The sequence below is a fragment of the Galeopterus variegatus genome, unplaced genomic scaffold (assembly GCF_000696425.1).
Source record: "Galeopterus variegatus unplaced genomic scaffold, G_variegatus-3.0.2 Scaffold3, whole genome shotgun sequence".
In the NCBI taxonomy this organism is placed as follows: domain Eukaryota; kingdom Metazoa; phylum Chordata; class Mammalia; order Dermoptera; family Cynocephalidae; genus Galeopterus; species Galeopterus variegatus.
In genome coordinates, this window is record NW_007726114.1 from 1,471,360 (window position 1) to 1,484,437 (window position 13,078).

At 51.2% G+C, this 13,078-nt stretch overlaps 1 protein-coding gene across 3 annotated transcripts in view; it reads right to left on the reverse strand.

Annotated features, from left to right (window-relative positions):
- Nucleotides 1–2,126: 2,126 nt before the first annotated feature.
- CEP250 (centrosomal protein 250kDa) overlaps nucleotides 2,127–13,078 on the reverse strand; it is a 41,154-nt gene continuing 30,202 nt past the window's right edge. For all 3 annotated transcript variants that reach the window (XM_008570910.1, XM_008570838.1, XM_008570973.1), the window contains 7 exons: nucleotides 12,416–12,537; nucleotides 9,384–11,996; nucleotides 6,705–6,818; nucleotides 6,367–6,522; nucleotides 5,763–5,864; nucleotides 4,712–4,774; nucleotides 2,127–2,812 (listed from right to left, as the gene is read on the reverse strand). In XM_008570910.1, the coding sequence (XP_008569132.1) occupies nucleotides 2,537–2,812; nucleotides 4,712–4,774; nucleotides 5,763–5,864; nucleotides 6,367–6,522; nucleotides 6,705–6,818; nucleotides 9,384–11,996; nucleotides 12,416–12,537 (3,446 nt within the window). In that variant the 3' untranslated portion in view covers nucleotides 2,127–2,536. The remainder of the gene's footprint in view (nucleotides 2,813–4,711; nucleotides 4,775–5,762; nucleotides 5,865–6,366; nucleotides 6,523–6,704; nucleotides 6,819–9,383; nucleotides 11,997–12,415; nucleotides 12,538–13,078) is intronic.

Here is a 13,078-nt window from a genome sequence, read left to right on the forward strand (position 1 = left end):
ACAAGGAGAGGTAATGGGGTCATGATGTGATGACTGTTGCTCTAACACACAAAGCATGTAGGCTTGTTGAGACATCAGGGGACAGTACCCACCAGACTCAGGCACTCCCTGGGAACAAGAACAGTGCCCAGACCCTGACTCCACTCTTGTCCCCTTATACTTTCAGGCATTTTGGGCCTGTACCAGCCTCTACCAAAGCAGACAAGATTAGGGGAAGGAGGAAATTTTGTGAAAGGAGATGACCTCTGTGGCTGAGCTCTGACCTTCTCCCCCACCAGGTTCTGGTGATCAATCGCGCCTCTCTCAAATACATCCACGATAACTGTCTGGTTGGTCAGGGACATTTCCCACCTGCTGGAATCCCTGCTGTGGTTATGCCCTGCCTCACGTGACAAGGTGAAGAAGGAAGCTCTGGCCTCATGCCCTTAGGCAAGGGTGGGTCCTACCTGGATGACCCACACTCCTTCCTTCATGCTTCTCCACTTCAGGTCTCTCTTTGGGTTTGGAGCTGATGAAAAGAGCAAGTGGCACCATTAGTGGTGGGACCTTCCACAGAGATGATCCTACTGTTGGTCAAGGAAAATGTACTTTAGAAAGCTGGAGCAGAAAGTCACTCACAAGCTAGAGTATGAAGGCAAGAGCATGGTCTCCACTTGAACTGAAGGCCAACCGCAACCTGAATATCTGGTGGGGAGGGGAGACACAGAGGGCTGTGGTCTGTAATGAAGGTGGGGGTTTCTTCAGGGTTGGATGGGGAGGAAAGAACAAATAGAGATTAGTATTGAACAAGACCCTGCTTGGCAGCCTCTAAAATGTCTTTCATCCACTGGAAGGTCTCTCCCCAGATCCCACAGTATGAAGGGCTTAAGGCCTTGGCTCATGACCTACAAATAATGGTACTGAGAAGAAACTCCAAGGTAAAAAAAAAACAAAAAAAAAAAAACAGGGGCCCTCTGTCAGCCTCTGAGCCAGAGAACCAAAAAATATGAGGAACCAGAAGTCTTGTTTGTCCTTGAAAACCCATAGCATAGACAAGGCCTAAAGGCCAGGTGAGGATTTTAAGCCACAGGAAATCTGACTAAAGGTAAGAACCAGGCCAGTGGCTCTGTGGTCCCAGATCTAGTTCTGGGAAATGTAAATTTTTACTAGGCATCTGTTGCTGAGTTGCATGCATGTTGCTGAATTTTTTTTTTTTGGGGGGGGGGGAATGTTCTAGCAGTTGTGAACAGCCCCATCTCCACTCTGGTGTGAGGGGGTACAATGAGGCCTGAACTCCAAGTTGGTAGGTCTGGGTGAGTGGGGTGGTGCTCTCAAACCCCCACATTCTTAGGTAGGCCTTATTCCATCCCCAGACTTGTGGGAAGAATTTCAGGTTATGGGTGGAATGCCACAGGAAGGTCATGGCCTGTTTCTTTAGGAAAACCATCCTTAGGCTTTGAGGAAGTTGCCAATAACAGGTCTTAAGCCTGTGTACTGGGTTCAGTCCAGATCAATTCTACAAGGGACTGTCCGTAAGTGACAAGTTCTATCACAGTCCACCCTCCCAACTGGCTGACACATGGTTGGACTACAGGAGACCAGTCAGTTCCAGCTGATATTCTCCCCTCAAGGCCATTCACCCAGAGTAGAAGGGGAAGGGGCCAGACAGAACTTCTGAAGTCCAGGGACTCAGACTTTAGCCAAAGGTCAACTCAGTGTTTTTGAGGCCCCAGAACTTGTGTTAAGTCAAGAACATTTGATGGTTCCTCATTGTCCATGAGTTAGAACTAGAGACTCTTCAAAATCTCCCCCTCCCCCGATCCAACCTCAGCCCTAACACCCTGCCACAGCCAGACCAGTCTTCTCACTGGTATGCTCAGCAGTGCTCCCAACTCCTCTTCATCCTTCAAGGCCACTTCATGCCTACCTTCCTCAGCCCCTGGAATTTCTACAGTACTTCTAGTCACATGCAGAATTGTCTGTGACTCGTTCACACATGTTAGTCTGTCTTCACCAATTGGACTGCAGGCTCTCTGTGGACAGGGGCTTTGCTTTGTCTTGTTTCTTCTGTACTCTTCCCTACCAGAGTGCATGGCGTACAATAAATTTATGCCGCCTGACAGGAATTTTCGTATGACTGCTTTGTGTGAGTTTAGCAAATGCTTCTTTAATAAATTCCCTTGATGTGCTGCTGCTGCTACTGCCCACGTACACAAGTGGAGACAGCAGCACAGAACTAATGCAAAGACCCAGGGTTTATTGTTGAAGGGGAAGGTGAAGTGCTGAGAAAGTAAATTGTGGCCTCGGCCAGGGTGAAGCAATCCTCCGGGTGACTATGTAGGCTCGCAGGCGAATGTAACTTGCCTCATTCTCAAGTCAGTCAGGGCCCTCCCAGCCTTGCAAGTTTCCTTACTCTTCCTGGGGCTCCCAGTTTGGGTAACAGAGCCAGACCCTTCTTTTGGCAAACCTGTGGCTATGTGGAGGGGCCATGACCCACTCCACAGTCATCTGTCTGTGTGCTCCCAGGCTGGCCTGTAACCTGCCCTGGCTGTGGCTGCTACCTGGAGGTGGCTTGGGTAGGGCTGGGGCTGGGGCTGGGGCTGGGGTTCAGCAGGACCGACCCTGGGGATGTAAGACTTTGAGTCAGGGACTCGTCCAGCTTGCGGGTCTCAGCCTCCAGGACAGTGGCCTCGGGGGCCTGGGCCACAGCAAGAAGTGAGTGGGAGAGGCTGTGGTGCAGGCCTGCTAGCTCCCGGCTGGTCTGAACTGAGCGAGCGATGTAGTCCTGCTTCTGCCTTCGCTCCAAGGCCAGCTGGGCTCGCAGCAAGGCCACCTGGTGGGCAGGAAAATCAAGAGGGAGAACAGCTGAGGGCCCTGAAGCTGTCCCAACTCTTCCTGCTCTGTATTCCCGTGACTCTCATTGGCCCAGAATTTGAATCAACTCTACCACATATACAAATCTGCGAATCAGGCTTTAGAGTGTTCAGGGGAAGGGCCCTTTAGGACTCATAGAGAATCCAGTGAATCTCAAACCTGGCTGCACATGTGACTCAGACAGAGGGCTTAAAAACAACTATTTACCGACTTTACTGAAGAATACTTTACATGTAATAAGATGCCCAGATTTTAAGTGTACATTTTGATGAGTTTGATAACGTATATACCCATGTATGACCATTATCCCAACCAAGACACAGAACATTTTGATCACTACAGAAAGTTCCATCATGCTCCTTTTGGAAGGTTTTTTTTTTTTGTCTTTTTCCGTGTCCGGCAACGGATCGCAACCCTCAGTGTCGCCCCCGCACCGGACCAGGACCGGCAACGGAACCGCAACCCTCGGTGTTGCCCCCGCGCCTCGCTCAGCCAGTGAGCGGGAACCGGTCTGTATGTGGGATCCGAACCCTCGGCGGGAGCGCCACCGCGCTTCCCAAGCGGCGCACTAGCGCAGTGCGCCACCGGGCCGCCCCCCTTTTGGAAGGTTTTAAAAAATATTCTGATTTAATTGGATAGGGTGAGGCCTGGGTATCAGTGGTTTTTTTTCCCACAGCTCTTCTGGTGGCTCTTATGTGCAGCCGAGGCTGAGGATCACTGGCCAGTCCTTCCATTGTTCACATGGGTATGCTGCTGAGATGGCCAGGAGGCAAAGATACTGGGATCTCAGGGCGGGTCAAGGACTAGGGCACAAAATTTAAGGAGGCATTCCATGTCAAGAGTGCCTCCTTAAATTGGCCGAGGCTGAGGATCACTGGCCAGTCCTTCCATTGTTCACATGGGTATGCTGCTGAGATGGCCAGGAGGCAAAGATACTGGGATCTCAGGGCAGGTCAAGGACTAGGGCACAAAATTTAAGGAGGCATTCCATGTCAAGAGTGCCTCCTTAAATTCTACACCCAAGGACCTTCTCTTGCCCTAGTCTGGTCCCATCATCAGGATGGCTTTGTGTGAGTTTAACAAAACTCAGAGTACTAGCTTAGTCTAGCCACACAGTCAGGCCCTGCCAGTAGTGACTACTTATTTCTGAAACAGACTCGGAAATAAAAATCCCACACTTATTACTCCTGTGCCTTTGAAAGAAAGTGAACCTTTAGGTGAGGCCTAAGAGGCAAGAAGGCACTTGATGTGGTTTCCCTGAGTGTGCCAGCTTGACCTGAGCTATGGATCCTGCACTGGTGGCTGGTCCTCTTGCTTGGTGTGCTGGCAACAGTCCTATCTGCAATAGCACATCTGAGGGCAGAGGCGGCCAGGATGGTTCTGCTTGCTCTTGTCTGTCCTCTTAGAATCTTCTTTCTGCTTCTCCACCCTCTTCCTTTTCCTTGCTCTTCCTAAGTAGGAATCTGGAAGTCAGGGGCCTGGATCATGCTTTCTCCCCCACTCCTACCCTAAGCACACGAGAGGGCTCTTCTTGTCTCCCATGGAGACTGAAGTTCTCTGAAGGCAGGAGATACTTCCCTTTTCCCTGCTGGAGGTGCACAAAGGCCGAGCACGTAACAGACTCTACAGGCTTGTTGCCTGAGTGCTAGGAAGGGAAAAGGGACTTAGAAAATGAGCCCTCCCTCTTTGTTCAATTACACTTCTGCACAACTATCCACTTCTTCATCAAAACTAAGCATAAAATACACAGGTTTACCTGTTTTGTGAGGTCTTTATTTTTGAAGGCTGTAATGTCAAATAGAAGTTAAATCAATTTTTATGTTTAAAAAAAAAGAAAATGGATCCTTCTAGAACGTACCTCTTGCTGCAGTTCAACCATATGCTTTGCATCTGAGGAGCCCTTCTGTCCTCCTCTTCCATCCTAAGGAAGACAAATACCACTCCTGTTGGAACAGGCTTTCCCACTCCAGGCAGGCATCCTTCAGCCATCTCATCACAATCATGGGGGCCTGGGCAAGGGCTAGGGGCTGGTCTGAGTACGTGAACTGGCTGAACCTCTATGGGGCACCATGGACCTGGGGCCAGAAGAGGTCCAGGAGGACCCATGCCAGCATAATGGGGAACCCCATGGAGTCCTGATGCTGAACAAGCCTCTAAGCATCCAAAGGCTTAGATGGCATGTGCTTCTTTGAGGCACTTTTTTATTTAACAGAAGTATACCACGCATCTGCTTTGTGCTAGCCCTGGGCTGTGAGCTAAGGATGCAGAGAGGAAGTAGGACAAGGTGCCTGACTTTGGGAAGCTTTCATTAAAGGAAAGAGGATGGAGAGCTGGAGATGCTCAGCCACCACAAACAGTCCCTCCCTGCCAGGCTTCAAGGCGGAATCTATCAATGGACATACTTAAGCCAAAACAGTGCTGGGGGTGTGTGGTTGGGGTCTTCCTGAGCCCCTTACCCCAAAAAAGGACTCTGACCCCCCAAAATACCATGGACCCTCATCTTGAAAACTCAGTACTACGAGGAGCAACGAGGTCTAAGAAATCTGCAAAGCTGCACTCAAGATCCTGGGCAAGTCAGGGGCTGGCATGCACCACACAGCACCCACATGCCAGGGATCCTGACAGAAGCCAGTTAGCCCTGCTCCTGGGAGCAACTGAGGCACTGGTCTGAGAGCAGAGCAGCTAGCCTTGACTCCACCCCTACCCCCTGACGTTGGGCCTCCTCCTCAGGGACAGAACGAGCCATGATGAGTGGGACTGAACCCAGTCAGGAGGGGCTCTCCAGATTGGCTGAAGCAGCTGTCTCCCTTTCTGTCCAAGGGTGGCCTGGATAGGCAATGCAGAGGGCTGAGTTTCTGGCGGCTGGGGTTGGGCTCTCCTGAGGCTACAGTTGAGGAAAACAGGTAAACCTTCTGTGTGGGTGATGAACCCGGAGCTTTGCTCATCGCCAGGGCCCCTGCCCGGGCTGCATGCACGGAATCCCTCTTCAGCTTCCTCCGCTCTCGCTCCACCTGCCGAGATACAAGTGACAAATCAGGGCTTGGCTTGGCTCTGAGGCTGGAGCACAGCTGCCCTTCTCCAGAGAGGGCCAGGCATGTGCAATGTGTCTCCAGAGGGGACAACAACAATGGGAAGCTCAACTCTGGGGCCGAGGAGAGTGCATGCTAGTGCAGCCCTGAGTGCAAAGAAGTGCTCCCGGGCAGAAGAGGTAGGGCCAGCCTCTTGGGCCTTTGGAGCAAAGGTCAGCTAACTTTTTCTGTTTTAAGCATTTTAGGCTTTGTGGGTCATTCCATCTCTGTTGCAACTATTCAACTCCACTGTTGTTGCGGGCAAGAAGCCACAGACAGTGTGCATGGCTCTGTTCCAATAAAACTTTATTTTCAGAAACAGGCCACAAGCTCAATTTGACCCACAGGCTGTAGTTTACTGACCCCTGCTTTGAGGGCTGCACGAGAAGTGAAGATGCATGCCCACTGGACCGTACAGGAGGGAGCTGAGGACGGCAGAAGTTACCTGCTCCAAGGTGGTCCGCAGCTGGACATTGTGGTGCTGCAGTCTGCTCCGGTCAATCTCCAGCCGTGCCACTGCTTGCTGCAGATGTTCAAGCCTTTCTCTCCATGGCTGCTTCTCCTCCATTCCAGAAGTAGGCTCAGCCTCCACTCCTGAGACCTGTGGGAAACACCTGTGAATCTCACCTGGGCGGTCCCTTAAGCAATTAGGGTAACAGATAGAGGGCAAAGGGACCAACCTGGCAGTTCCAGGCTTCAGGAACCCAGTTCACAAGGGAAGAGGACAAGCCCCCAGACAAGAGCTCCCTCCTGGGCCAGTGTGCTCACCAGGCCCCAGCTCACCTCTCCTGGCTGGACACCCTGCTGTCCTCTGGGCCCCCGCTCTGCTCTGCTGGTCGAGCCTGGGCTGTGTAGCCGCTCCTTCTCCAGAGCCTGTCTGGTGAGTTCTAGCTCATCCTGGGGTAGTGAGGTATAGAACAAAATCATACCAGGCCAACCTCATATCTAGACCCACCCACCTTCCATCCTCATAAAAACTAGTTCAATTTCCTCATCAAGTTATAGTCTTATTTTTCCTGGAGTCTCTGAGCTATTCTAGTTCAGAACCTTCATTTTACAGATGGGTAAAGCAAAGGAGCCGAGAGGCATCTACACAAGGATACATGCTGAGCTAGCAAGTGTGCTAGGACCAGAGCCCCTGTCTCATTTTAGATCTTCCACAAAACTAAGCAATAACTTGGAGCACTGATGTGCTATGGAAAGAGCAGGGTGTTATATCACCACTTACTGGCTCTATGACTCCGGTCAAGACATGAGCTCTCTCCAAACCCCAATTTCTTCATTTACTTATTTTATTTCTTCATTTATTTCATTTTCAATTTCTTTATTTATAATGACTACATGCTCCATAAAATAAGGACCAACCCTTGGGGTTAAATCCCTTCAGATAAATGGGGAAACTTAATACTAAATATTTTCTAGGCACGCTGTGTTTCATAAATGATACTGGTTGAGACAAAAAATGAGAAAGAAAAAATAGAACAATTGAGTGCATATGTGTGAGTGAAGGTTGTCTGGGAGGAAGAGCTCAGTGGTAAAAATCCTGAGCTCTAGAGTCTGACTACTCAGATCTAATTCTGGTTCTGTCATTTCCTAGCTGTATGACTTTGCACAAGTTACCTAACCTCCCTGAGCCATTCCTATAAAATGAGGATAGCTGTGAAAGTGAGAGAAACAGTTCCTGGCATGTAAAATGCATAGAATAAAAAATGGTACTACTGCAGTGAAGGGCTGCATCTGAAAGATGTCCTTGAGTGTTGGGGGCGTGGGGGATGGTGAAGGGAGAGTGGGCGAAGTGACAATAACCTGAGTTACATTACTGAGCTAATACTGCTCCGTAACCCAACAGTATGGAAGGAAGTGCCCTCCTGCCCAGTTACACTCCTTACTTTTGCTGTGCCTGTAAAAATGGGCCTGTAAATAGGAAAGGAGTTCCACTTATTGAGGACTTTCTTCCTAAGCACTTTACATGTGTCATCTCATTTCATATCATCATTCCCTATTTTATTGACAAGAAATCCAAGGGTCAGAGAAGTGAGGGCACCTACCTAGGGTCACACAGCCAATAAACTGCAGACTATATTTCAAACCTCAGAACTTGATTCCAAAGTTCATAAATGTAACTCCTTCTCTACATATTGCCCCTTAACAATAGCAGAGCTTTGTGAGTTCTCAGAAGGCAGGTCCCTGGGGGATTGTGTGTCTGAGATGAGGAAGGGGCTTCTCTGGGCTCAGTCAAGGGACCAGGATGTAGAATCAATTTCCCTGGAAAAATGGGCTGGGTTTCTCTTGGCAAAAGAGACAATACCTCTCTCTGTCCAGCGGTCAACCTAGCTTTCCTGATTGCCTATTCTGTCAGACCTTGTGCTCAGTGCTGGGGGTAGACAGGTGACTAAGACATGGTGCTTGGCCTTGAGGTTAAACGTTATACCCTAAATTCCTATCCTAAACTACTTCCTCTCTCACTTGACATTCTACCTACAGGAGCCCACTCATTCCTAACTGCTGATGACTCCAAAGTCTCTATCTCTAGCCCCAGTCACCCTCCAACTTCAAACCACTTTACTGATTTGCCTACTAGACATCCTCTTACATGTCCCACAAGTACCTCACTCCATTTCCAAACTGAACTCATCATTCCACTCCTCTCTCTCAAACCTGCTTTTCTTCATTCATCTCAGTGAACAGAAACCTGAGTGTCATCTGACATCCTTCTGCTCTTTCTTTACTCCTCCCACCTCTTAGCCAATCAGCCAGCAGAAGTCCTATGAATCTGTCAGCTCTACCCCCATGTCTCCAATCACATTTACTACCTAGGTCACCACCTCTCCCCTGGAGTTTATTACAGCCTCCAAATTGGTCTCCCCAGATCTGTGGTTGCTCTACATGGCAGCCTGAGTGATCTTTCTGATCTTTATCTCTGATCACATCACTCCCCTGCCCAAACCCTTAATCCACTTCCCACTAGTTACCCAGGTCCTTAGTATGACATATAGGCCCTGAATCCTGGGGGCCCTAATGTCCTCTCTTCTCTTGCCAACTCTCCCCTCTATGTCCCAGGTGACCTGAACTACCTACACAGATACTCCATATGCTCTCTCCTCCAGAAATCTCCTCCCTCACCGGTTTTACCAGAAAGCCCTTTGGGACCCAGTCCCAGGAAAGGTTGGGCATCCCTCCAGCATGCTTACAGCACACTAAACTTCCCCTGTTAGGCACTAACCACACTGCATTATAGCTGCTTATCCACTAGACTGTAACCTCTGTGAGGGCAGGGGCTGTGAGTGTCTTATCCTTAGTCTCCCGTCAAACTAGCACAGTAGTCTGAATTCCACTATGTTGAGGTGCTCACGATCTCTACTTTCTCACATACTCTGAGTTGCCACAAGGCCCACTGTGGCAGGCAGCCCCTGAGCTCAGCCAGATAGGGCTCTGTCCCTGGGCCTTACTAGAGTAGCTCACCTGCAGCTTCTGCTGTTCCAAGTCCCGCTCCACGACAGAGGCTTGTAGGAACATGGCTAACTCCTGCAGATGGCTGACACTGGCTTTGCTCTGGGCCAGGGACACCTCCAAGTCCTGGGCCTTCTCCCTCCACTCTATCTCCCTGGCCTCTGTCTGTCTCAGGGCTACATGTAGTTGCTCCAGCTCCCGCTGCAATCCAGGCCCTAAAGCTTCATATTTTGGAGATGGCTCCTCCACTGAGGAAGCTTTGTGGCTGTGGGGTGAGGCCTCCAGAGTCTTCCTTTGCTGGGCCTCCCTCAGCTCCAGGATCTCCTCTTCCTTTTGGGCTAGAATCTGCTGTAGATCCCTCAGACTCTCACGAAGGCCCCTCTCTTCCTCTTCTCTTTCCTGCCCTAGGTTTGGTTTCTCTTGGATCACATTCTCCTGGCCCCTTTGGTCCAGAGGCTTCTCCATCAGTTGCCCCTGTTCCTTCTGATGTCTCAGCTCTTCGTCCCTCTGGGCAAGTGCCTGCTGGAGCTGCTGCACATCCTCCTGGTGTCGGAGATCCTGGTCCTGGATCTCACCTTCTCGCATCTTTAAGGCCTCCTCCAGCTGCCGGGCGTGTGCCTGGCAAGCGTCCAGAGTGGCCTGCAATGTGGCAGTACTGGCCTCCAGGCTGTGGCTCAATTCTGCCTGCCCAAGGAGACGCTGCTCTTTCTCCTGCAGGGCAGCCTGAGCCTTGCTGAGGGCCTCCTGCAGAGCCTCAGCCTGGTTCCGGGCAGCCTCCTCCTGATCCTGGAAGGACTGGCTTTCTGCCCGCAGAGCCTCCAGCTCCTGGTTCCGTTCTGTAAGCATTGCCTTAGCCTGCAGCCAGCTGTCCTGCAGGGCCCCGGCCTCTGCCTCATGCTCCTGTGCCCGTTCGGCACACTGCTGCTGGAGGGCCAGCAGAGCCTTCTCCTGCTCTTGAGACTCAGCCCTTAGGTCTACTAACACCTCCTCCAGGGCCTGTACCCGCCGTCCCTCCACTGCTAGCTCTTCTTGGAGCCTTCGCACCTGCTCCTTGTGGTCCTCAAGCTCTCCCTGGCGCTCCTTCAGTGTCACATGGGCCTGCTCCAGAGCTCCTTGGAGCATGCTCGCCTTTTCCTTCACGTTCTCCTCCTGTCCCCGCGCCTGCCGCTCTTCTTGCTGTATGGCCTTAAGTTCCTGGTCTCTCTGGGCCAGGGCTCTCTGGGCTTCTTCCAGTTGCCGCTCAAGTGATTGCTTTTGCAGCTCCTCTTGTTCCCTGGCTTCCTGCAGGTGCTGCTGCAGGACCACTATCTCCTGCTCTCTCTGGGTCAGGAGTAGGCTGGTCTCACCCACCTTCCTGTGTAGGCCCTGGAGCTGCTGCTCCAGCTGGTCCTTGTGCTTCTGAAGTTCCTGGATATGCTCCTGCTGGCTTTCCACCTCTTTCTCCTTATCACGCAGGATCAGCTTCATGTGCTCTAGGCTCCCACGCTGTGCTTTACTCTGGCCCTTCCCTTCCTCTGCTCGTTCCTGCATCAGCTGCCTCTGAGAGGCCAGCTCCTGGCCTCGCTCTCTCAAGGACAGCTTGATCTGTTCCAGGTCCTCCTCTAGGATCTTGGTCTGTAGCATCCTTTGATCTTCTAGAACCTGAATCCTCTCCTTCTGCACCATCAGCTCCTGGTCCCTCCGCTCAAGATCCTGAGTCAGATACTCTTTCTGTCTCTGCAGCTCCTCAATCTGTTCTCGCTGGGACTTCGCCTCCTGGTCCCTCTCCTGCAGCTCTCTTGCCAGAAGGGTGCTGTGGTTCTCCAGTTCATGGATCTGGCTGCTTTGTGCATGCAGCTCCTGGCTCCTTTCTTCTAGATCCAGCGTAAGGTGGGTCAGAGCCACCCTCTGCATTTCCTTCTGGCCCTCCAGCTCCTCAATCGCTTTTTGCTGGCACTCCATTTTGTGATGGTTTTCCTCCTGTTCTAGGGCCAGGCACTCCAGAGTAACCAACTGCTTTTTCAGATCCTGAATCTGTCCTCTCTGGGACTCAATCACTTGGGCCTTCTTCTCAAGTTCTAGAAGCTGATGCTCCAAGATGTTCCTCTGAGTCTCCCGATCCTTCTCGAGCTCTTTGATTTGCTCCCTCTGTGCAGTCAGCTTCTGCTCTCGCTCCTGGACGGCCATGGGCAGATGCTCTAAGACAGACCTACACTTCTCCAGCTCCTGAATCTGTTCTTGCTGCAGATCTACCTCTTGGTTCCTCTTCTTCAGGTCCAGAGACAGCAATTCCAAAGCAGCCTTCTGCATTTCCCGTTGCTTCTCCAGTTCATGGATTTCTCCCCGCAAAGTCTTGACTTCCCCTTCTCTTTCGGACAGGGTCTGGGCCAAGATAGCCAAATTCTCCTGCAAGGCCTTCCCTTGGGCCACCTTCAGCTCGCCCTGGTCTTGCAGAGCCTGTGCTCTCTCACGTTCACTCTCCACCTCCTCATTTTTCAGTTTCAGTGCTGAGCGAGCTATTCTCAGGTCTTCTTCCAAAGCCCTGGCTGCAGTTGCCTGAGCCCTGGCTTCTGCAACAGATGCTTGCAGATGTTCTACCTGGGCTGTCAGGTTCTCCTTGGCTGCTTGAAGTAACTCTCGTTCACTCTGGAAAACAAGATGCAAAACCACCTTAGACTACACTTCCCTGATACTGTCACTCCAACACTAGCCTTTCTCTTCCTTATTTTGAGGCACGAGCAGTGACAAGGAGTTAGGCAAAAAAATGGTGTATTACACTTAAGCTGATACTGTAAAAGAACACCCTACCAGCCCCCAGGACTGTGCTATGCCCAGGGGAGACAGTCTGCTACGAATGAGCCATCCCAGACTCTGGACCTTCAGAGCAAGGGATAAAAATCTCTACCTCAATTCAGAAAAATAATGTCCCTTGGGGACATGGGGACAGCCAGAGAACTGAGAGACTTGCTGAAGAAAGTTAGGCACATGGCCAAGGGAGCTAGAGCCTTGGGCCTTACAGGACTACTCCTGAGGCAACCCCCTCCCCAAAACCAGTACCACTGCACCTGGGCTTCCATTCCTTGTAGCTCTGCTTGCCGTAGGCGACTCTGTAAGGATGCCACAGTTTCATGCAGTTCCATCAGCTCTGATTCCAGGGAGTTCTGTTTTTCTTCCCACTTGGATTTCTCTTTGGGAAGAGGAGAGGTAGTGGAGTAAGGCCCATGGTTGGGGGTGGAAGAAAAGAAAGATGTAGAGGCAGATGGAGGATAGGGAACAGAATCAAAGGGGAAGAAGGCCAAGAAGGAGAGAATTACATCCAGTGTGTTAGAGACATTACCCATCTGCCAGCTGCCCCTATGTGTCTAGGATCCCTGTTACGGCCAGACTCGTGTCTGTCTGCTGCCTGCCCTAGTACTGCCTGTTAGTCACCCTAACACCTCCTCATCCTAATCACATAGAGATCCTCCACCCTTGATTCAACAGGGTTGAGCTAGATCACATTGGAGGCCCCTCCCAGCCCCTTACACTATGGTTTTCAGAGGTTCCTAGAGACCTGGGTGGCTCTGCTGGCTGCCCCCATCTCTGCAACATGCACTGAAACCCAGCTCTATTCATGTGGCTCTCACTGCCCTCAAATGGCCTTAAGTAAGGCCCAGACCCATTCTCCAAGTTGTCCTCCTCTCTTCCATAGCAGAACCCTGAGCTTCAAGACCTTTCCCTCTCCTTTC